Source organism: Odontomachus brunneus, unplaced genomic scaffold (genome assembly GCF_010583005.1).
Source record: "Odontomachus brunneus isolate Ranch 3 - 2012 unplaced genomic scaffold, Obru_v1 Obru_scaffold_039, whole genome shotgun sequence".
Taxonomy (NCBI): Eukaryota; Metazoa; Arthropoda; class Insecta; order Hymenoptera; family Formicidae; genus Odontomachus; species Odontomachus brunneus.
In genome coordinates this window covers 1,354,884-1,378,593 of record NW_022639489.1, presented here as the reverse complement: position 1 = coordinate 1,378,593, position 23,710 = coordinate 1,354,884, and the positions used below count along the sequence as shown (strand labels likewise).

The 23,710-nt window shown below is 37.4% G+C and overlaps 2 protein-coding genes across 10 annotated transcripts in view; both read left to right on the top strand.

Moving 5' to 3' along the window:
• The first annotated feature begins 1,303 nt into the window (after window positions 1–1,303).
• On the top strand, window positions 1,304–6,495 carry LOC116844125. Its single transcript, XM_032815286.1, has one exon. The coding sequence runs from the start codon at window positions 1,461–1,463 to the stop codon at window positions 2,856–2,858; it is 1,398 nt and encodes a 465-aa protein (XP_032671177.1). The 5' UTR covers window positions 1,304–1,460; the 3' UTR covers window positions 2,859–6,495.
• Window positions 6,496–8,478: 1,983 nt separating this feature from the next.
• The window catches only part of LOC116844122 (PDZ and LIM domain protein Zasp), a 54,969-nt gene continuing 39,737 nt past the window's right edge, over window positions 8,479–23,710 (top strand). For 2 of the 9 annotated variants that reach the window (XM_032815276.1, XM_032815284.1), the window contains exon 1: window positions 8,479–8,941. In XM_032815276.1, the coding sequence (XP_032671167.1) occupies window positions 8,837–8,941 (105 nt within the window). In that variant the 5' untranslated portion in view covers window positions 8,479–8,836. The remainder of the gene's footprint in view (window positions 8,942–23,710) is intronic. The other 7 variants (XM_032815278.1, XM_032815277.1, XM_032815279.1 and 4 more) reach the window with 6 other exon arrangements.

Genomic DNA, 23,710 nt, shown 5'->3' with positions numbered 1-23,710 from the left:
TCCGTTTCTTTTAACCTCTAAATCAAAACGTATAGCCAATCGAAATGTAAATAAGATCAACGAATGCCTGAAACTGTCTAATGTCCTATATCTTGTATACAACGGCATAAATAATTTTGATTCCCATAGACCATATGTAGATTTCGAGGACAGAAGTCCATCATATCGTAATGAGTATTTAACTGTTTATAAGAGATTGTGATAGTAGTAAGCTATAGAACATTTTAGTTGTTCCTAATGAGTTTTTTTCTGTATACGTCTGCAATATAATTTTGATAATACCATTGTAAATAGAATTATGAATAGATTGTTAGGCGACATATTCGTATTGTTTTAATGAATTAATAATTCATGTAAAGAGATATTTGTAAAATAAAATATTTCTTTTTATAAATATTGAAAAAGAATTATAAACTTCTTAAAAGACATGTTTATAAAAATAAATATTTATACAAAATCTTTTGATACATTTAATGAGTTATATATTTTTGTATGTACATTATTTGTATAATTGTGAATGAAAATTTCATAAACATGTAAGCATATATAAAATATGTAAAATAGTATTTGTAAAATAAAAAGACTAATACCATGGAATTACTAATTTAGGAATATACATATATAAACATAGTACATATCTATACATTTCAGAGAAACACATTTTAATAGATGGTCAAATTGTAAAAGATGTTATACTTGTAAAAGATATTGTAAGTTAAATTAAAATATGCTTACAAATATAATTTATATATATTTTAATTTGACATATATTTGATATTGTACATGACTATATATTAGTTGCGTAATAAATAGAAACTCTATGTAGTCCGCAAGTCGGTCATGCCAATGTACTACAAATAATAATTTTTGAAATATAATAAAATACAAATTATAAAGTAATATAAAGTAATATTGAATATCGATCAAGACATATGTATTTCATCGTATGTATGTGATGAATACGTATAATTATGGATATAAATAATGATATTCTTTTGATACTTTCCAAAAAGAGTTCGACATTCCATCATCTGAGAATTTCTCAAAATAAATTTCTGTTATTAAAAATCGGTTATGCCACGAAGTCTAAAAAAAAATGTACCAATCCTTATTTCTGTGATTATACAAAAAGGAAGATATTTCCCCCACTTTTTCGTAACGTTAATTATGCTATGATTACGTTTGTAATAATTTTATTAATATAATATTTTGCAAACTCACTTTCTGCGGTTTTTCCTTCATTTCCGCACAAAGCAAATATATCGAATCATAAGTTATGTCATAAAACTCGTAGAAAATTATTCGCAGCTTTCTACTTGGTAACGAATGTTTTCGAAGTTTTTTATATCTTCAGATACAACTCCTTTTGTCAACAATTCGTAAGATGCGTAGAAAAAATTGTAAGTACCTTCTTAGTGTCCTTTAAACACTAAGAGTTTTAACACTTATCATTACATAAGATGTATCCAAAGAGAATGTTGTTATTTCTGCTAAAATATTGTATTTCGCGCGTTACTTATAAATCGATATTACAAATAACGCATCAGTTATCATCTGCTACAATCAATACGCTGCTGATATTCAGCATCGATATGTTGCAATTCTCATCATTGTTATCTCTAACCTATGATTTCTTTAACCCGAATATTTGTCATGTTTGCAAGACGCCATTGGACTTTAATAAGGATTTCATAACCTGTGATCAGTGCCATATGATTTCTTACTGTAACAGTGATCACAAATTAATGAACAAAGAATGTCATATGCAGATTTGTGCAGCTATGAAAAACGTTTCAAAGAATCATCCACATTTTTGGTCCACTTTTGGAATAAACTTGGAAGAATGGATTAAGACGAGAAAAATGTTTGTGCGTTTAGTCAAGCTGGAGTTGCAACGTGATCTAGAACCATATGAAGAGCAAATGATCACTTTGGCAAAATCGTGTATTATTTGTTATCATCAAACAAATCTCCTTCATTGCATTAAGTGCTATTACATTAACTATTGTCGTCATCATGAGAAGCTATTGGGAAACCGTCATAGTATTAATTGCAGCCAGTTGAAATTATGTCTTAAGACAAATACGGACATCACTTTATATGGAGTAATGAGATGCAGATTCGCAGAGTTTCCCAATGAGAACATACGTATTGTTGACATGAATGAGTTTGTTCGTCAATTTGTGTATCCAATACAGTGCATGTATGGGAATTCCCCTAGTATGTGTCTTTATTATTCTGATTACGTATCAGGACCGTTGACCTTATATTATGGGGTACAGATAATAAATGAATTAGATTCTCTTGATAATCCAGATTCGTGTACTGTTATTCATATAATGAACGCACACTTCGTTGATAGAGATTATATTGCAGCTTGGGAACTTCTTCTGCATCTTTTACCTAACATGAAAGAATTGAAAATTATTCTGATAGGGCCAGAATTACGTACCGAAAGTGGAAACCTCATGGTTTGTAGTATAAAATGTTTCCAACGATGTCTCAACTTCGAAATTCATCATATGTTATATCACAATTATGTAAACAGCGAGTATTATAAGCAACCAAATGTAATTATAGGATTTCAAGTAGATTTTAGTAATTGGGATACATTCTCGCAATCAATTTTAAAAATAAGACATCAAAGTTGTCCGTTTCTTTTAACCTCTAAAACAGAACATATAGCCGAACAGAATTTAAATAAGATCAACGAAGTCCTGGCGGAACAGTGTAACGTCCTATATCTGTTATACAACGGCCCAAATAGTTTTAATTCCCATAGACCATATGTAGATTTCGAGGACAGTGGTGCATCTTATCGTAATAATTTTATAACTATTTATAAGAGATTGCAATAGTAATAAGTTATAGAATATTTTTGTTATTCTCAAAGAATTTTTAAATTTTCGTATACATCTATAATATTATTTTAATAACACAATTGTAAATAGAATTATAGATAGGTTGTTAGACGTCGTATATATATCTTATTTTAATAAGTTGACAATTCATGTAACAAAGTACCTGTAAAAAAACGTTTTTCTTTTAAAGATTAAAAATGAATTATAAATTTCTTAAATGACCTGTCTGTAAAAGGAAATGTTTATAAAAAACGCTTTTATACATGTAATGGGACTTGCATTATTGGACAGCATTTATGTATCAAAATTTCACGCTAGATATATATAAGATTTGTAAAATAGTATATGGCTAATGCCATGGAATTACTACTTTAAAAATATACATGTAGAAACATATTTCAGGAAGTCATATTAATAGATGGTAAAATTGTAAAAGATATATAATTAAAGTAAATTGTAGAGATATTATAATTATAACAGGTATTGTGTATGTAAGTTAAATTATAAAATGTGCAGAACAAATATATTATACATGTTTTAATTTGACAATGTTGCGTATATATTAGATGCGTAGTAAACAGAAACTCCATGTAGTCAGAAAATAGGTCATGCTAATGTATAAATAATAATCTGTTAAATAAGTTATAATACAAATCACATATATAAAATAATATTGAGTATTGATCAAAAATACTTATTCCATCGTACGTGTTGTGAAGAACACGTATAAAACACGAATATAAATAATGACATATATTTTTTCGATACTTTTCGGAAATAATTCGACATGTAGTCATTTGAGAACTTTTTAAAATAATTTTTTTTGTTTAAATATCGGTTGTGCTACAAAGGGTAAAGAAAAACTTTGTCCAATTTTATTTCTATAATTGTATAAAAAGAAAAATTTTCTCTAACCGAGCTTTTCAGAACGATAATTACATTATCAATTCGCGCGTTAGTAATATTAATAAAATATGCAAATTCCTTCTTTTCTACAAGCGATTTTTCCTTCATACTGCACAAAGCAAATATATCGAATCATAAGTTACGTCATTAGTTTACAGATCTCGTGAAGAATTATTCACTATCGACATTTTACTTGGTAACAAATGTTCTCGAAATTTGTTACATGTTCAGATACAATACAATTTGTCAACAATTCGCGGGAAGGATAGAACAAATCGCAAGTTTCATCTTAGTGTTTTTCGAACAGACACCACTACATAAGAAGTGTCCAAAGAGAATTTTGTTATTTTTGTTAAGATACTGAGCTTCACTCTTCAAAATCGATATTACAAATAACGCATCAGCTATCAGACATTATCGCCGGTACGCTGCCGAAACTCATCATCGACATGATGCAATCCTCAGAGTTCTTTAAAAACATTGAATTCTTTAACCCGAATATTTGTCACGAGTGCAAGGAGAATGATAATGGAAATTTCATAACCTGTAATCAGTGCCACATGATTTCTTACTGCAGCGATAATCACAGACTAAAATGCGAGGAACGTCATATGAAGATGTGTGAAGCTATTCAAAACGTTTTAAAAAATCACCTACAATTTTGGTCCACATATGGACTAAACTTGGAACAATGGATCCAGACGAGAAAACAGCTTATAGGTTTAGTCAAGCTGGAGTTGCAGCGTGATCTAGAACCATATGAAGTGCAAATGATTACATTAGCAAAATCGTGCATTATTTGTTATCGACAGACAGAGGATCTCCTCCATTGCTTGAAGTGCTATTCTATTAACTATTGCAGTAATCATAAAAAGCTATTGGGAAAACGTCATCGTTTCAATTGCAAGAAGTTGAGACAAAGTATCGAGGCAAATAGGGACGTGGCTTTATTTAATATAGTAATGTTAAATTTGGCTGAATATCCCAATGAGAACATACATATTACTGATATGGAATCATTTATTGGACATTTTGTGTATCCAAGGTTCTCTGCGGAAATGACCACCTCTGAATGTTGTAATATGTCTTGTTATTATTCTGACTGCACATCAGGACCGTTGACCTTATATTATGGGATACAGAAAATAAAGGTCAGGAAATTAAATTCTCTTGGTAGTCATTTTGTTATTCATATATTAAACGCAAGCATCGTTGATAGAGATTACTTACCAACTTGGGAACTTCTTCTGCATCATTGGCGTTATATAAAATATTTGAAAATTATTCTAATAGGGTCAGAATTACATCCCGAAAATGGAAATATCATGCTTTGTACTAGATGTATCAAACAATATCTCCATTTCGAAATTCATCGTATGTTATATCATAATTATGTAGACAGCGAGTATTATAAGCGACCAAATTTAATTATTGGATTTCAAGTAGATCTTAGTGATTGGGAGACATTATCAGAAGTGATTTCAAAAATAAGAGATCAAGAATGTCCGTTTCTTTTAACTTCCAAATCAAAACATACAGCCGAACAGAATGTAAATAAGATCAGAAGAATTCTAAAGTCACCTATATGTGATGTTCTATATTGTATATACCACGGCAAAAATAAATTTAGTTCTTTAAGACCATATAGAGATTACGAGAACGGTGATAATGTGTGTTATCTTAATAAATATTTAACTGTTTATCAGAGATTGTAGTAATAATATATTATAGAATATTTTTGATCGCTCTTTCAAATAGCTTTGTAATCTCCGTATATGTCTGTAATATCATTTTGGTAACACCATTATAAATAGAATTATGAATAGATTGTTAGACGATATACATATATTGTTTTAATGGATTAATAATTCGTGTAAAGTAGTATATATATAGTAAAAATAATGCTTTTTTTAAAGATTAAAAATGAATTATTAATTTCTTAAAAGATATGTCCATAAAAGAAAATGTTTATACAAAATGATTTTATACATGTAATGGGACACGCATTTTTGTTCGGCAATTGTAAATAAAAATTTTTGAAACGCGCTAGATATATATAAGAACTTGTAAAATAGTATAACTAATGCCATCGAATTACCAATTTAAAATTATACATATATGAACACAGCCCGATGTAAAATTTTTCATGCAAAATTATGTATGAAATTTGTCCATATATAATTATGTATAATTAATATATAATTAATATATAATATATAATATATAATATATAATATATAATATATAATATATAATATATAATATATATATATAATTATATAATTTTATATAATTATATATGAAAAATTTTTTATTGGGAGTACATTTAAGATAGACGTGTTAATAGATGATGAAATTATAAAAGATATTCTAAGTTAAATTAAAATGTGCTCTTAAATATAAGTTATACATATTCTGGTTTGATAACATTGCGTATAAATAGTTGCGTAGTAAATAGCAACAGTATATAGTCAGCACATACGTCATACTTCAATGTAGAAATAATAATCTGTTAAAATTTGTCTTATAGTAATATTACTCACATCATATTTAAAGATCGTTATATATCTGGCGTATTTTTTTATTCCAGTAAGATGTATATTTTCTTTGTTAACTTGACATTATTTGAGTAATCTTTTATTCGAAGGAAGGACGGACGAACGGACGAATCACTTGGCAAGTCCCATCAATTTTTCTTTTGTTTTTCTTAATAAATACTTTGTTTGAATATTTTTTAAATATTTTCTCCTTTTTCTCACTCCGATTTTCTCTCGCGCGACTCAAAGGCTGTTGCCACACTCGCGTTCACGTAGAAATATCGCCCGTAATAAAAACATTTGGGGGAGTGCGAGCGCAAAGATCGCACGATGTCGATGCAAAGTATTGTGCTGTAAGTACAAGGAGAGATCGACGGTGGGCAAGAGGAACACGGGCGTGCTATCAATTAATTAAATTGCCGAACGGTGTCCTTGTGCTTTCTCCGGCGACTAACTACCGCACGACTGAGCGTATCCGCACGGTGCGGATCCAGCGTGTCGTGCCAGGTGCTCTTTTGCAGTGGTGGTGGAAGTCGGGGGCGAAGGGTGCAGCAATAAGATGCGGCACAGGTGAGGGAAGGAAGGCGGGCTCAGGAGAAAAGGACCGGGCGAAATGTCAGGAATGTCACGTAGGCTCCTCGGTGACCGCAACAAAGGAGCATGCACGCGTTTACGTCTCGTCTGCTTCTCGTTGCTAATTATGTCCTTGCTACTTGTATCTCGTCTGTCTGGCTCTGTGCGACGTCGCTCGATTATCGCCGGAGCAACCGGAGTTTGCGAAGACTGTCGGATCGAGAGTCGTTTACGAGTTTACATCATTTAATTTCATACGAAATCCACATTACACGACAGAGAGAGCGTGAAAGAGGGAGGAGAGCGAGCGAGCGAGCGAGTGAAAGAGAGAGAAAGGGACCGATGATGTTATTTCGCACAGAGAAAATATTGTTAATCTCATTACAAAAATGAGTCATTTTCACCACGTCAACCATATTTTTTATATTAAAGAAGAAATAGTAATAGTAAATGTTCATACTGAGAAAAAACACTGGAAGGTTTATTTTTTTATTTGTGGGATGTAAAATTTATTCCCGTGCAATAAAGTTTATTTCGGCAAAACTCCTGAGACAAAACCATCTCAAAATTTTTGTGGAAGTATCAGATTTTTCTTAACTTGAGGCAACACTAGGATGCGAGAGGAAAGAGAGGAAAGAGAGCGAGCGAGCGAGAGAAAGAGAGAGAGAGAAAGGGACGGATAATGTTATTTCGCACAGAGAAAATATTGTTAATCTCATTACAAAAATGAGTCATTTTCACCACGTCAGCCATATTTTTTATATTAAAGAAGAAATAGTAGTAGTAAATGTAAATGTTCATACTGAGAAAAAACACTAGAAGGTTTATTTGTGAGATGTAAAATTTATTTCTGTGCAATAAAGTTTATTTCGGCAAAACTCGTGAGACAAAACCATCTCAAAATTTTTGTGGAAGATTTTTCTTAACTTGAGGGATCACTAGGATGCAAACATTTTTCAGAATTTTCAATTTGCCACTTTTTGTTTTGCACTACAGCCAACAGTCAGACTTCAAATATGCTAGGACAAAACTTCCCGCGCATCAATCAGTGATGCAGCATGCTGGACACATGATTTTATACACTGTAAGGCAAGCTAAATTATAGACTTTAGAAAAGGTGTCCAGCCGACTCGACACATTTTGACAATTTTTTAAAAATATTTCTACTTAGTCATTCTCTCATTCTCTAAATGATAAGTACAAGTGTTATATGAGAAACTCGACAAAGAACGTAAACTTTGCAAATCGACTGCCAAAGTTGCTGCCAAAATTTACATCTCTGTCTAGCAGCAGTCGCAAATGCTGAACATGTTTGCCTTCTTTCGTCTTGCTCAGAAGAGGCTCGGAACAGGCACGTGTGCGTAAGTGTGAGTGATATCGATGCAATTAAAATTCATCCGTCCCCCCCGGTGAGATCTCGTCGTATCATCCCGGTGGTATGCGCCGCTTTACGAGGGATATTCCGCCTAGAACACAATAAAATTTGTCTCTCTTCCTCTCTTCCGTCTCTCTATCCCCGCCACCTGCCTCCTACCACGGCCGTGGCATTCCCCTCTTTCCTCCCGGCGTCTCCCTCCGTTCCGTCCCTTTCCTTCCGCGCTCATACTCCTCCTCCTCGTCCCGAATCGCGTGACGAGGCCCCGCTGCCCGACTGACCGTCCTCGGCGCCTCTTATACCTTTACTCCGGTTTGCGCGTTCTTCAGGAACGTACGTGCCCGCCACGTTCCACTCGGCGAGAACGCGACACATACCCCTCTTTTGCGCAAGCAGGCAACGTAGAGCCGCGGAAACAGTCTCGTGAACGGTCACCCGGTGGCTCAACGGTGGTGCAACGTGCGTCGCGACACCTCCTGGAGAAGCGTTCCCGAGCTGAGGGCTCGTTTTGCAATTAAATCGGTCGAGATCGGTTCGCGCGTTCGCTCCGACACAGCCGAGCGGAGTTCAGGCCGCGCAGTGATATGGCACAGCTGATCAGCGTCAAGCTGTCCAGGTTCGACGGTTCCCAATGGGGCTTCCGTCTGCAGGGTGGCAAGGATTTCGGCACGCCGCTCATGGTGCAGAAGGTGAGTTCCGCATTCGTCTGTGTCTGCCGAGTGAGACTTCGTCGCGAGTCTGGTGGATCTTCTGGTGTATTTATACCAGTTTATCGCCGGAGACTTTGTCTGTTTCTGATAAGGATTCTGATAAGGATTCGGGACTCGTTCATGCCGATAACGCGCTCTTCGGCACGTGTTTCTCTCGCGTTATCTCCCGTGCATGTCGATATGGATCAAAGTCGTGCGCGACCCTTCTTCACAGCTCGGTATGAAATCGTCCTGCGAGGTCCACCTGTGAAATCATCACTGAAGGACTGCACGCGACAGTGGCAGTCGGCGATTTGAGGCAGAAAAGACTATCTCGGATGGTTTTTCACTCATTGCTCGTTAATGTACAGTTTCTGAGAGAAACTGAGAAGTTTAAATACCTTGAGAAATGAGAAGTTTAAATACCTTTGAATGAAAATCTCACTCAAAACGAGTGGAAAGTGACAGCGTTTTCACTTGAAACGAAATCGCGACAGTGAGTGAACATTTTACTCAAACTTTCAGTAGATTCTGACTTGAGATATGAGTGAATGTTTCATTCTATTACAGTGTATATGTCTCTTTGACATCAAATTCTCTTCAATTTCAAGTAAAAATATTTCACTCGACGATCCAGGCTGAAAAATTCGCTTTGTATGAATTAAAAGCCACTCGAGTGACTTAACTGTCATTCTATTTCTTCGAATAAAATTCCGCTTCAGAAAGTTTATAGAAAATGTTTAAAACTTGGTAGGTGGTTTTTGTTAAAGCGAATAAAATAGTCCCAATGTATGTTTCAATTCGTTAGAATAAGTTTGGTCCAGTGTTTGAGCACATCTCTCAGATTCGCTTTTCAATTTCGATTAAAAATAATCACAGGACGATTCACGGAGAATGAGTGAGAATGAGCGAGAATTCAAGTGACTCAGTGGTCAGTCTATTTTTTGAGTGAAATTTCACTCCAAGAAGTTTAGAGAATAAACTGAGCTTGTGGTCGTTGCGATAAATAGCCCACGTTCGACCGATTTCCAACGCGGCAGGTGTGCCTCGTTTATCAAATGATACCGGGGAAAATACGTTCCCGTAGTGACGGAGAAGCCCAGATCCGAAAAAATATTCTCATTGTTTCTCGTCGAATGAAGCTTCAATATTAATGTGCACTTTCCGATGCGGGCGATTTCCTCAACAACGTCCTCCTTAACGACTTGTCTCTGTCGAAATTCCATAACGAGGCTCCTCGTCTCATTTTCTCTTGATTATCGCGTCCCGACTCGAGTACCGTGGAAATGGTGTTTCGATCTGAAAGAGCGCTTTCAAGGAGCTGCCCGAGGCGGATCTCGGGGTTGACTCTGAGGCAGAGGAGCACAGCAGTAAAAATATTTCTTGCGGCCGTTTATATATAGCGATGTTTTATATGGCTATTTTCACCTACGGTTCCTAGCCGCTTCCACGCGCGACGCCTCTCGATAGTCGAATAGTTCGACAGGGAGAATGGGCCACGATTTCACGGCGAAATCGTCGGGGAAGTGCATGTAACGCGAGCCATGTAGCGTTCTAATTCGCTTGATTACCTTGTCACTCACATCTGCCGTTCGCGCGCGCTACTCACGAGATATCAATTGTCACGACCAATCGCGCGGAATCAGTTTTCATTGAGCACGGGGATCAGTCGATTCGCTGACAGTCGTCGACCTAAATATTTCGCATTTGCGAGTAAGTGACGGTACTGTTATTCAAATTCGTCCTAATCTCCTTCTCTCGAGATAGTGACAGCAATTTACATGTGAGCCTCTCATGAGTTTGTTGTTGTTGTACTGACATGTGTGCAAACGACACAACATGAGTCCACACGGATCTGGAGTACGCGGAAGCGGATAATGATAACGAGCTCCGAGCAAGAGCGAGATGAAAGTGAAACGCAAACGAGATCTCGCGACTCGTCCTCGGAAATGAAACCCATATCAAAGACCGAAGTTGATACTCGACAGAGAGAGAGAGAGAGAGAGAGAGAGAAAGAGAGAGAGAAAGAGAGAGGGAAAAAAGAAGGGGGAAGGGAGAAACGCACGTGTTGGTGCTACATAATTCTAGCTATAATGCACGAATTTAAACACCGAAATTATTGGTTTTATTTTAAAAAATGGCTGTAGAGAAAGAGAAATCGAGATTTCTTTTTATTTTATGCAATGCGCGATATTCGCGTTAAATACGAAATACATGTTGCTGTCTCATAACCATATTGTATCAAATTACACGTAAAATATGATTCAAATATATCTGATCTGCCAAAAAAATATCGAAATAGCTATCCGAAGTGACAATTTCAAAATTTTCAGAAATTGAACGATACTGTCCTGAAAAGAAGTAAATTTTACAAGTAACAATCAAAATATTCTCTAAAGCGCTACACGGAGAGTATGTTACAGTTTCTTTTTTTCACATAAATTATACTTTCAATTTTATTATTTTTCTAGCAGTGTAAGAGAATAGACTCAGTAAGATCCATTTTGCTGAAGAACATAATGAATCTCTTTAGAAACATAGCAAAACTTTTCACATTTCAGTTTCCAAAATGTAAAGTAATAAATGAAATGAAAACGTAATAATTAGTGCGGAATGTCGATCCATTATTCGTTCTCACGCAAAATTCTATTTTCACTACGAAATTCCCTCCGTGTAATGATTGTTACCGCTTCTTTTTCGACTTCCGCTCGCCCCTCTCAGACCTGTCGTTTTCAACTATCAATACCTCGGCCATGAGACGTTTTTCACAAAGTTCCAAAAAATTCAAAAAATACCCCAGATCGAGGAGAACAGAGAGAGAGAGAGAGTAGAGGCGGTCGGTTTTCCTTCGCCAGACAAATATACGATAAAGCAATATAAGATGTTACACGAATTTTCCTTCACAACATAAATTTTCCTTCGCGCTTTTCGAGCCGCAGCGGCCGTGTTTTGTTATTACGATCTATAAAGACGCAACGGGGCTTACATAAGCCGGTGGCAAACGCCAAATTATTTCACGCGCATCGGCAGAAAACGTTGCCAACTACGTGCGAAACGCCCAACTCGCCGCCGCCGCGGCCACTGCTACAGCCGCCTCCGCCTCCGCCTCGGCCGCCGCCGCCACCGCCGCCGCCGCCGCCGCCGCCGTCGCCGTATTTTGGCGATGCTTGACTCTGTAACACGAGAAGCTTTTGGCGAACGAGGAGAGCGTGGTGTCGCGCGATTTTTCTCCGCGCTTTCTTCCCGCGTTCTTCGCGCTCGCGCGATTACGCGTCATTATAAAGCCATAAGCTATTATAAGATGATGCGCATTGTCAGCGAATGCCAATGTCGTGCAACCACGACGACGACGACGACGGCCATCGCGGATTTGTTCGCACGAACTGTCACAAATGCTCGCCGATCTTGCCCGCGCGCGCACTTCTCCGTGCGAAGGTTTTGTTGACGACATTGTGTCACTCCTGTTTCGTCCACTCGCTGTTGAGCTCCCGAGACTTTCCCGAGTTATTATGCGCGTTATCTTTCTTGGATCGAGCCGCGCTTGAACCATGTTTACACCCTGGACACATGTGCAATATATTTATATTTACGGAAAGGTCACGCGGTACATCTCTGATGCACATAGAAATACCTCCTATGAGATCTCCGCACAGAGAGATGCCGTTTGAGAAACAAGAAATAAGATTGAGGATTCTTGACCTTTTTATTTCTTCAAAAAGGAGAAATAGAAATGCACGCGTAGGTAACTTTATTTCCTTCCTTATGGGGCTCCTCGTCGAGCTATTCCTGATTGATGACGTCAGAAGAGCGAGAACGTATATGCAAAATTCTGGCATAAAAAGATAGGGTAAAACGCCCAATTGTTGATCTCCCTTAGTCACTGATACTCTGGAGAAGCCCGGTTTTTCTTACGAGATCAGTGACGGTCGTTCATGGCTTTAGTTATGAAGTTCTCTTCCGGAATCGTAAAGTACGGACAAGAAGTTTAACTGCAGTGCTGGTCGCAAGGAAATCCAGGTTTTCTTTCCGGAGGCTCGATGATCAGAAGGGTATGATTTTATCCTAGCGGAAGAAGAGCCTCAAAGAAACGGTGCAAGTTGTATTGGAATGTGACAACACGGAATTGAAATTTTCTGTGTACTTCCGCGTGCTTTCTTCTGACGTTCTCCGCGGAGCGCACCTGAATGGAAAGCCTTTGTAATTCGAGTATCGAGGACGGCAGATTCCTCCTCGGGTTCTCTCAGTTTCTCATCACGTGCTGAAGAAATTTCGCGGACTTCAATCGTGAGACGCGTGAGTCCGTCAAGGCGCGCGAGTTATCACGAGACTTTAAAACGTCAGAACTATCAAAGAAAAAAATCGACTAAGAATTCTAAAACTATTCGGAGGACAAACGGAGCTCTAACGGCCGATCTTTCAACAGTGGCTTTTAAACGTAGATTTAACTTTATATAAACTCAGATTTAATTTTATTTAAATTCTTGGACTAAAATTTAGATTTGAACTTAAGCAAACCCAAATAAGCTTAGATAAGTTAAAATTTTGCTTGAACACGTCAAACACATCGCCAAGACATCGCATTTAAACTTGAATCTAAATTTGAGAGCTTGCTGTTAAAAAGTTCACCCTAATAATTGACGATTTCCTTCAAATGATTTTCTTCAAATGAGCCTACTTCATACGAGGAATTTGTCATCGAGTTCGGTCCGACCGAGTGAAGATCGGAAACGATCGTCTTTCAGCGAGAAAAGGCCGTGCGGAGGGCGAGGCGCGTTTTGACACTGCCGGACTCATATTTCTCTCCTTTCTGAGAAAGCAGAGGGCGGACGGACGCCGTATTTGCGGCCTCGTAAAATAAACGGACCACGTGGTGCTACGAAGAAGGCCAAGTTCGAAGCGCCGATTACGGGTAAAGTTGTTCGGGATATCCCGACCCTTTGACCTCGCAGATTTTCCACCAGAGTGTATTGTCTTCTCCGTGAAAACTGACATCGCGAAAGCCTCAAATATCAAAACTGAAAAAAATTTAAGACCTGATTCTAGCCTTAACTTTGGTCCTATATAAACTTAAATAAGCTAAGATTTTGTTCGAGCAGACACTTTGTCTAAAACTCTTAGTGAAAGATTGTGAAACCGACACCATATGATGCTTGTGAGCGTGACACAAAATATGTGGCGAAGTATCGTTATCGAAACTTTATTTCTAGAAACTATTCTTGAGGAATTTGTATGATTCTCTGTCGGTAATAGACGTGCGATAAAAAAAATGATACTGTGAGAAAAGATTAAGGAGAGATTAAAGGAATATTAACGAAAAATTAACGGAAGATTCGGAGAAGATTTATAAAACATTAAAAGATGATTCATCCTTCATCTACTTTCAATTCGAGTTGACTATAGACTAATAAAGTTGACTAATAGAAAATTCATCCTTCCGTCACTTTCAGTTCGATTTCACTTGACTGAAAATTTACCTGTTAAGAAGTCGAACACGAGCAAAAGAAATGATAAGTAATCTACCCTGATACTTTCAGAAAAGAAACGTTGAATTCAATATTTCGCCGAAAAGCGCGCTTAAAATATTCTCCCTTGCTCGACCAGTAGCACCTTCTAGCGCGAAATAAATTATCTCATTTGAAATTACGTAGTCCACATGCCTTGTGCCAAATCTATCAAATCCCTGGACTTGAATCGCGAAGGAGGGTTTTGTGGGTCAGCCTGGAGGTCTCGTTTTAAAAATCGGAAAAATGTGTGCACACGGAGAGAATTAGCAATGTCCGATGGCGAGGAAGAGAAGAACATCAGAGTGAGAGAGAGAGAGAGAGAGAGAAGAGGGAGAGAGAGACAGAGAGAGAGACAGAAAGAGAGAGAAAGATCCGGCGGCGTCGCTGGTAATCTGAGGCAAATTATTTGGGCGTTCTATTTCTAGAAGGTGCCTTTGCGAAACCCGCGAGCCGGGTCGAGCCTCGCTCGCGACGACGGAGGCGCTGATTCCGACGACGAAGAAGACGACGGAGACGTCGACGTCGTCTCCGGAGGCGTCGTCTTCTTCGGACGCGTTCGACAGATAAATAATGCGGCCGTGGGCATCTGCTGCGATCCCACGAACAAAATGGGACAGTCCCTGGTCGGCCGACGGTCAGGAAAATATTTGGGCGCGTCTCCGAGGGCGTAGGAAAATTCTTAACGGCGATGTTTAGCGAAGTTTATGATCTACGATAAAATCTACGAATGGCGCGAGCCCCGTCGATCATTGGGACGATAAATATTTCCACGAGCCGACTTGTGTAAAGTGACAAAAATAACGGCGCCTTCGCATACCTACGGGAACGGAATGCCGAGCAACTATCGACAGATTCGAATTCTTCGGGAGTATCTTAGGCGCGGGCGGTGCGAGAACCTTTTAGACGCGAAAAAATCCGAAGAAATTGCCGATGTTCAGGCAGCTGGAAACAGATATTTATTCGACTCGATTTGTTTTCGTCTAAACTGAGTGGTCGATTATTTATCTTAATTATATATTAATATTTAATTTTAATTGCTGTGTGTGGTTGATATATAGTGGGTGCTTTCCATTTAGTAACGCAAGTCAACACGAGTCGATTCCAAGTGCAATTTGTGCTTTCCATTTAATTTGTGTCGCAATGTGTTGGTGACACAAGTCGACTTTGACTGACTGCTTTTGCTGAGAGTTGAGTGGAGTTGCCAATACATACGAAGGAAAAATTGTCCTAGAGTATTAATATACATTAAAAGTCTGTATTGCCTTGTTTACATCGACGCTGTTTAACCATATAGTAACCTCAATAAAATATAGCAATAAAAGTACGTAAATAAATATTTATGTTTTATAGTTATTTTTAATACTCTTTTAATATCATGTTTGTACTCAATGATAACTTAATATTTCTTATAATAAGTTTTATATTAATGTATTATAACCTTTTCGAAGACGAATGACATCTGGGTATGTATTTCGCGCATCAACTCCTACAAATACTTTCCATTTAACACATTGAAGTTATCGACTTGTGTTAATTCAATTCGACACAAGTCTCGACACAAGTCATATAAATGGGAAGCATCCATTAATGCAGGATTTTTTGTAAGCAATTTTCAGAGACAACTCTCATCAGTGAAGATGTCGAGGGAGATTATTACTTATGACTTACTATTACTTTCGACGTAACAAGTCTTTATTGCTAAGCAATAAAATTGTGTTAAAGCCAACTTGAAACTGACTAAAGAAAATAATTTTGTTATTCATTTTGTTTTATTTGTCCAAAAAAAATAAATCGCCTTCAAAAACGAAATTCTCAAAAAAGCCTTGAAAAGTATAAAAGTATGAAATCATTTTGAAGCAATGTTCTTATGCACCTATAATCCTATTCTAACAACATTAGAATTAGTCGACGTGAAAACCTGACTGATTAAATTCAATAATCATACCATTTTTATTGTTTATCTTTTTACAGTTAGTTGCCTACTTAATTTGTCGTTCGTGGCTAATATAGTTAGAATATTAGAATAGGACTGTAGATACTTGAGAATATTGGGTCAAAATTACATTTCAAAATTAGGATTTTAAAGGAATTTCATTGTATTTTTTTTATTTCGTGCTTTTTAAAGTACGAAAGTACTTATTAAAATTTTCTTTATTTCGTACTTTTTAATTATTTACTAAAAATTTGTTTTTAAAGTCGATTAAAGTTTTTTTTCTAAATTGGTCGAACATAAAAGTTTTATTTTATACCTCAGATTTTCAAGAAAGTAATGGAATTAGGCAATTTCCAGGTCACCCAGTCCAACCCAGAAATGTAGAAGATATTATGAAAATGCTTTTGGTCTCTTCCGATCTATACAGAGAGAAAGATTTGGTTGAATCAAATCTTCTTTGGAATCTTCTTGAATCTAATTCTTCTTTGGAATAGTCCAAATGAATTTTAGGATTGATGGAACAAAATTTTGTTTGACGCAACAAAAATATTTATTTGCGGCTTAATTTCAAAGAAATATTTTTGTTGGGTCAATTAAATAATTTGCTTGGACTATTCCAAACATTTATTTGATTCAATAGATCGTTCTCTCCGTATACATATCAAGTTTTCGCGCAAAATCCGAGTAAGAAAAATCACAAGTTTACCCAATGATGTTCTAGAATATAATGGCCTACAATATCTTAAAGTCTTACACTGCACGGCGGTCGGTGCATCGTTGCACTCGTCGGCATCGGAGCGTCGAAGCGTGGGTGTTTGCGTTACGCGATATTTCGCTGGCGAAACGGCGCACACGTGTCGCGTTATCGCGGCCGAGGAAGGACTCGGCATAAATTGCGAGTGTCGTTGGCGATTGCGGACCGGCGCGATAAGGACTTTCCCAACATTGCGAAAAGTCGCCGTCAGGTGAAGGACTCAGTGCGGAAAGAGACAGGAAAAAAGAAAGGAAAAGAAGGAACAGCATGAGGAACAAGTCATCGCGGTGCGTTGCACGGAATTTCCCACCTTGATCAACACCACTGTTGCCTCGATTGTGCGTCGTTCGTGCTATTAAGCCGGACTTTGTCGGCCGTTACACGCCTAACGGAATTTTAACGAAGCCGCTGAGGTAGCACTTTGCCCCGTTTGCGCCGCGATAACGTGGCTCGCTCGTTAAATCACCTCGCGTTAGCCGCTTAATCAGGAAGAGTGTCAACTTCTCGTTGTAAACAACGATGAATGAGTCAAGGTTGACGTAGCGGAGCTACGTGGCTCGCGAGCCTCACACGCGAGTATATAAAAATATCTCAAATTAATTAGACATCAGATCTGATTAATCCAAGAGGTATGCCGGTTATGTGCTTTGTTTATGTATTTGTGAGAAAAGCAGTGAAATCGCAAAATGTTTATTTTAGGACATACTTCGCTCCGTGAGTTGCAAGAAAATCGAAATAATATTACAGTCAAGAGATAGAAAAAATTGATTCAGAAGCAACATCTTCAAGCATCTCGAAATTTGGTTAACCTTTAAAAGGCCGACATTTGAGGTACCAGATTCCACGAAGAAAATCGATAAAAAATGTACGTTCGTGGCGACTTCTAATATAATTAAAATAGTAGAATAGGACTGTAGATACTTGAGAATATTGGATCAAAATTACATTTCAAAATTAGGATTTTAAAAAAATTTCATTGTTTTTTTTTTATTTCGTACTTTTTAAAGTACGAAAGTACTTATTAAAATTTTCTTTATTTCGTACTTTTTAATTATTTACTAAAAGTTTGTCTTTAAAATCGATTAAAGTTTTTTTTCTAAATTGGTCGAACATAAAAGTTTTATTTTATATCTCAAGATGCCCTCAGATTTTCAAGAAAGTAATGGAATTAGGCAATTTCCAGGTCACCCAGTCCAACCCAGAAATGTAGAAGATATTATGAAAATGCTTTTGGTCTCTTCCGATCTATACATAGAGAGAAAGATTTGGTTGAATCAAATATCGTATATCGTATATTCATCGTATACAAAGTACCGATCACGGAGACCACCACTTAAGTGATGATCCCGGCCCTGAGGGGTAAAAACAATGTTAAATTTTGGAATTTGAAAAAAATAGATTTCTGGAGGTTTTCGAGGTCGCTGAATAAGATGGAACTGTCAATTTTTGTAAATTATGGGAATTTATAGTTATGTCGTTATATAGTTATATAAGAAAAAAATAGCAAATAGGGGGAAGGGGAGAGGGATGGGAAGGAAAGTAGGACAGTAGTAAGAAACTTGTATCTGGATGTGTGAACACTTATACACACATAAGTAGATAAGTGTAGATAAGTGTAGAACATGAATGCAACTAACTGTTGTCTACCACTACTATAGTGGTTTTCCGGCCCTCTAAATGTTAATATTCTGCATTATAAGTGAAGAAAATTAAGTTACGTGTTATTGGTTAGAATAAAGTGTCCTGCAAGTGTATAATAAACTGTTTTGGGTAATAAAAAGAAAAGATTGAACTCGAGGATATGACTGGACGGGGTAAAGTTGGCCATTCCACTGGGCTGTGGAGATCTCTCGCGGAGACCCCAAAATTAAAATACATATTTTGTATGTGGCGTTCTTTACCCCGAGTCGCTAGCCAACTTGGCCTGGCACCAGAATAAAATGACCACGATGCGGCATGTTCGTATTTCGGTTATTACAAAAGAAAATATACGGCTTACAGAATTGTCGCGAGCATCAAGACGTGGAGGAAGGTTACCTCTATCATGTTTATACACAGTCAATCACAATAATTGCTTGTCTGAGAAGTTGTGACTACGAAATTTTGAAAAATGTGCCATTCAGCCCCGGTTCCTTCTATTGTTGATATTTATTTTTGTTGTAATTTTTTACTTGGATTTTGCGCGAAAAATTAACATATATAAATCAGAAGAGACCAAAAGCATTTCCATAAGATCTTCTACATTTCTGGATTTGTCTGGAATGACCTGGAAATTACCTAATTCCATTACTTTCTTGAAAATCTGAGGGCATCTTGAGATATAAAATAAAACTTTTATGTTCGACCAATTTAGGAAAAAAAAACTTTTTAATCGATTTTAAGAACAAATTTTTAGTAAATAATTAAAAAGTACAAAATAAAGAAAAATTTTAAAAGAATGAAGCTCTTTTAAAATCTTCAAAATCCTAAAAAGTTACACAGCCCTCTTTCTCCCGAGAGATTACAAGATTCATAATTAAATGATACCGATTATCCTATGATAAAAGTTGACACGTAATACGTGACAATTGTGGTATTGCTGAGGACTTGTTAGAGTCTTTCACGTCAAAATCACGTTTTTCTTTCTCAGGGAGAGAAAATTTATTTACGTTGAAAAGAAATTCGAGTAGGACGAACTATAATAACTCTCAGAGTTATGTAAATTTTCCTGCACAAACCGCAAGCGAGTCAAATTGAAGAAAATCGAGCCAGTTCAACGAGCTGGGATCATAGGAATTCGAACTACAAGATGTAGTCGCCAGTGAAAGGTGTTAAGGAAATTGAAACGTAGTTGTTACGTATGATGTAGATGTTCTTTCAACTACCAAAACTGGTAGTTGACTTAACTGCATAATACGAGTAATTCTACCTCTGATGAAAGGTCAAGCGAGTCAGGCGATAAAGTACAACCGATAATGTGTTGAATCGGCTTTAAGGCCGCCTCGTAGAACTAAATTTTGAGCTTTGTTTTGCACAAACGGGAACTCAAAAGAATTCCAAACGGGAACTCAAAAGAAATTTCGCTGAAAGAATCGATTAGTTCGACGTATACAACCCTAAAATTGAATTTGTTCAACTCGATTTGAATGCTTTTTTAAATAGGTCTTTTTTACAATGTAGTTTCTTCTAATTTATAACTTCACTCTTTTCGTAAATTGCTCTTCCGTTGTCGAATATCCCCAAGTCGTCACGTGATCTTTGAGGTTCATTTGAATAATTATTTCCAATTAATTCACTAATCATATTATTCACATTATTATTTGTTTATCATTGTGTCATCGTCACAATTCAACCGACTGTCATGAAATTAATTATTCCCAAATGTACAATCGCTTTGTACATCAATCGCTACGTAATCGCTACATCAGAGTTTGATTAATAATTAATTTCATCAATCGACATGATTGATTACTTTTTATTTCATATATGACCATTGATATTAATTTTGATCGCTGGCTCCCCGATTATTTCAATCAACTATAATTTTCACTGATCAACACTCAACACTCCTTCATACACTGCTCTTCTCAGAAGAAAGTTTGTCTTTCATATAAGTTCACTCATCCCGCTTTTGAGTCTTATCGGTCGCGCTTATCGGACAGGTAGATATCGAAATGGTCTCTAACGCCTCGAATGTTCGCTCCTTAACGTCCGCCGTCTAAAATTATGCCTCGCCAATTGCGAGCTCTGTTTACGCATACGGCGCGCGGCTGCATCCGCACGCGATGCGAGCGGAATCGCGGCGCGATTTGTTTGCGGATCGTGAGGCGAGGGTGGATCGAGGAATATCTCTCTTTCTCTCTCTCTCTCTCTCTCTGTCTCTCACATGTACAAACGCGCGCGCGCGCGTGCTGATCGTGACTGTGTAGTGTACCGGGTGGGCACGTAATTCGACCAGACGACGTCGATGAGGAAGAAGACGGCTGTCGGCGTCGTCGAATCTGGATTTCCGAGAAGCGCATTCACATTGCGAATTGGTCGCGTTAAATGAGGATGGAAATCAAGAAAATCGTCCGCTCGCAACGGCGGCCAATGATCCGGGAATGATGGACGCTTGTATAAACCGAAATTTCTTTACTGAATTATACACACACACACACACACACACACACACATATATATATATATATATATATATATATATATATATATATATATATACATTACCCTTCATAAGTTCAGAAACACAGATAAAAATAAGGATATTAAAATGGATATTTTATTATAATTCTGTTTCGCGTTTATCTTTACAAGATCGACATTTATGTCACTTGATAGAACGAAGTTTCAAGTTTAAGTATCCACTTTCTGTATTGCTATGCAATGAAGTTTAATGGTGTCATGAGCAATCGAAGTCAAAATGCTCAATTTTACTTTAACCCTTATAATAATACGGAAACACAAAATTGTAAGGGAATTTTTTCAGAAAATAAATTGTATAGAAAACTTCAATCTTTTACACGGAAGAAATTAAAATTTTGTCAGATTTTTTGCGTTCGTGGTATGTCTCAAATTGAAAAGAAAATTTTCCATTTTGTCCATTTCGTTTTCATAAAGGATTACACTAGTAATTGGCGACTGACAATTGAACATTACATTTTGACGAATCAACGAGCTTCGGCTTTGGCTTGCTTTGTTCCAATTGGTCAAGTTTCCAATCTTCAATCGTCAATCGCTAGCGTAATTTGGTCTTTATGAAAACGAAATGGACAAAATGAAAAATTTTCCTCTCAATTTGGGACATGCCACGAACGCAAGAAAAAATCTGAGAAAATTTTTAGTTTTTTTCGTGTAAGGAAGTTTTCTATACAATTTACTTTACAATTTACTTTCTGAAAAAATTTCTCTACAATTTTGTGTTTCCGTATTACTAAGGGTTAAAGTAAAATTGAGCATTTTGACTTCGGTTCCTCATGATACCATTAAACTTCATTGCACAGCAATATAGAAAATGGATTCTTAAACTTGAAGCTTCCTTCTATCAAATTACATAAATGTCGATCTTGTAAAGGTAAGCGCGAAACAGACTTATAATAAAATATCCATTTTAATATCCTTATTTTTATCTGTGTTCCCAAACTTATGGAGGGTACTTTATGTATATGTATGTATACAAGATGTCCCGAACTGTCCTCCATAATTTTTGTGGGAACGTAGAACGGATTGAGGTAAATCATACCGTTTTGCGATAGTCTCATGTCTTCACAGCTTCTTAAAAGTTGATGTAAAAGTTTGTATGAAACAAAGTCAACATTTAGTTTATTCATCTACCCAATTGTTATACTTGCATTAGAATGCGTTACAATGCGTTAGAAAATTGCAGAATAGGTCTGTCGGTTGTTCAATCGTTGCAGTATTGTAGTTTGTGCGACAAGATTTGCGTAACCTTGAAACCCAACTCTTCTTACTCAATTCTTTTTCCGGTGTACCAATGATACGTATGGAACGTGTAAACAACCCGAAACCGCTATTAAATTCACGCACGTCAGGGATCCTATAGCTTTAATGCATGATATGCGATAATCGAATGAACTGCTTCTGGTAAATTCTATGTGATCTTTCTGCACATAACTTCGCGCACGTTCGAAGTGCTTGGGTGACATAATTGAGAGATTTTACTGGAATCCGCGTTACTTTGGCAAGTAACGCGCACATTTCCCGTGTAATACAGCGTGAAATGAAATTCCGTCGTGGAATGAAAAGCCGTCAGATTTTTGGCCGCCCATACGAGCCAGGTGATATTCGGAAGAGCGGGATAAGAGGCATAAAAAGAAGGAGCGGTAGGCGGCAAAGGAAGCAGGGACGACGACGTGTTCGCGTTACGTGGGTGTCTTGGCTCGACTCTCCTGGAGACACGAGGTGCGAGATTCGAGGATTGCGAGGGGACGACATATTGCACACGGCACGACGATGTTTCAAGTGCGAAAAGAAAATTCCTAACAGCTGATACAGACGAGTGTCTCATCGAAGGCGGGAGGGGAATAATATTAATCTTCTTTAACCGTCGCGAGCGAATCAAACGTAAATATCGCGAACGCGATATCAATCTTTGTCGTCAAAATGTTGGCATCAATTTTCGTCAGTCTCGCAACACGACCCATTTCTCTCGCGAGAATTTAAAAAACGCGAGATTACAAGACGATTAAAACCGGCTGAATTCGTAATGTCTGCGGATGTAAACGAGCTGACATTTTTTGTTTGTTTTAATATTTACAAGTCGATAATTTTGGCGGTACTCGAGACAGTTGCGAATGGCACGCCACGAGATGATCGTGACACGCGCGAGACGAAGGCAGTATGGATGATTCTGTGAAAGATCGAGTCACGTGGCGTGTCAACGGCGCACGGCGGCGAAAGAACGGGAAAAGTCATGGCGGGATACGGGACGTCGCGGTGAGAAATAAAAGCGATATTTTTATATCCACGGGAGTAAGCTCGGTGGCGCGCGTCCGCCACCGGGCCTCGGCCTCTATTAATATCCACAGAGCGCTCTCTCTCTCTCTCTCTCTCTCTCTCTCTCTCTCTCTCTCTCTCTCTCT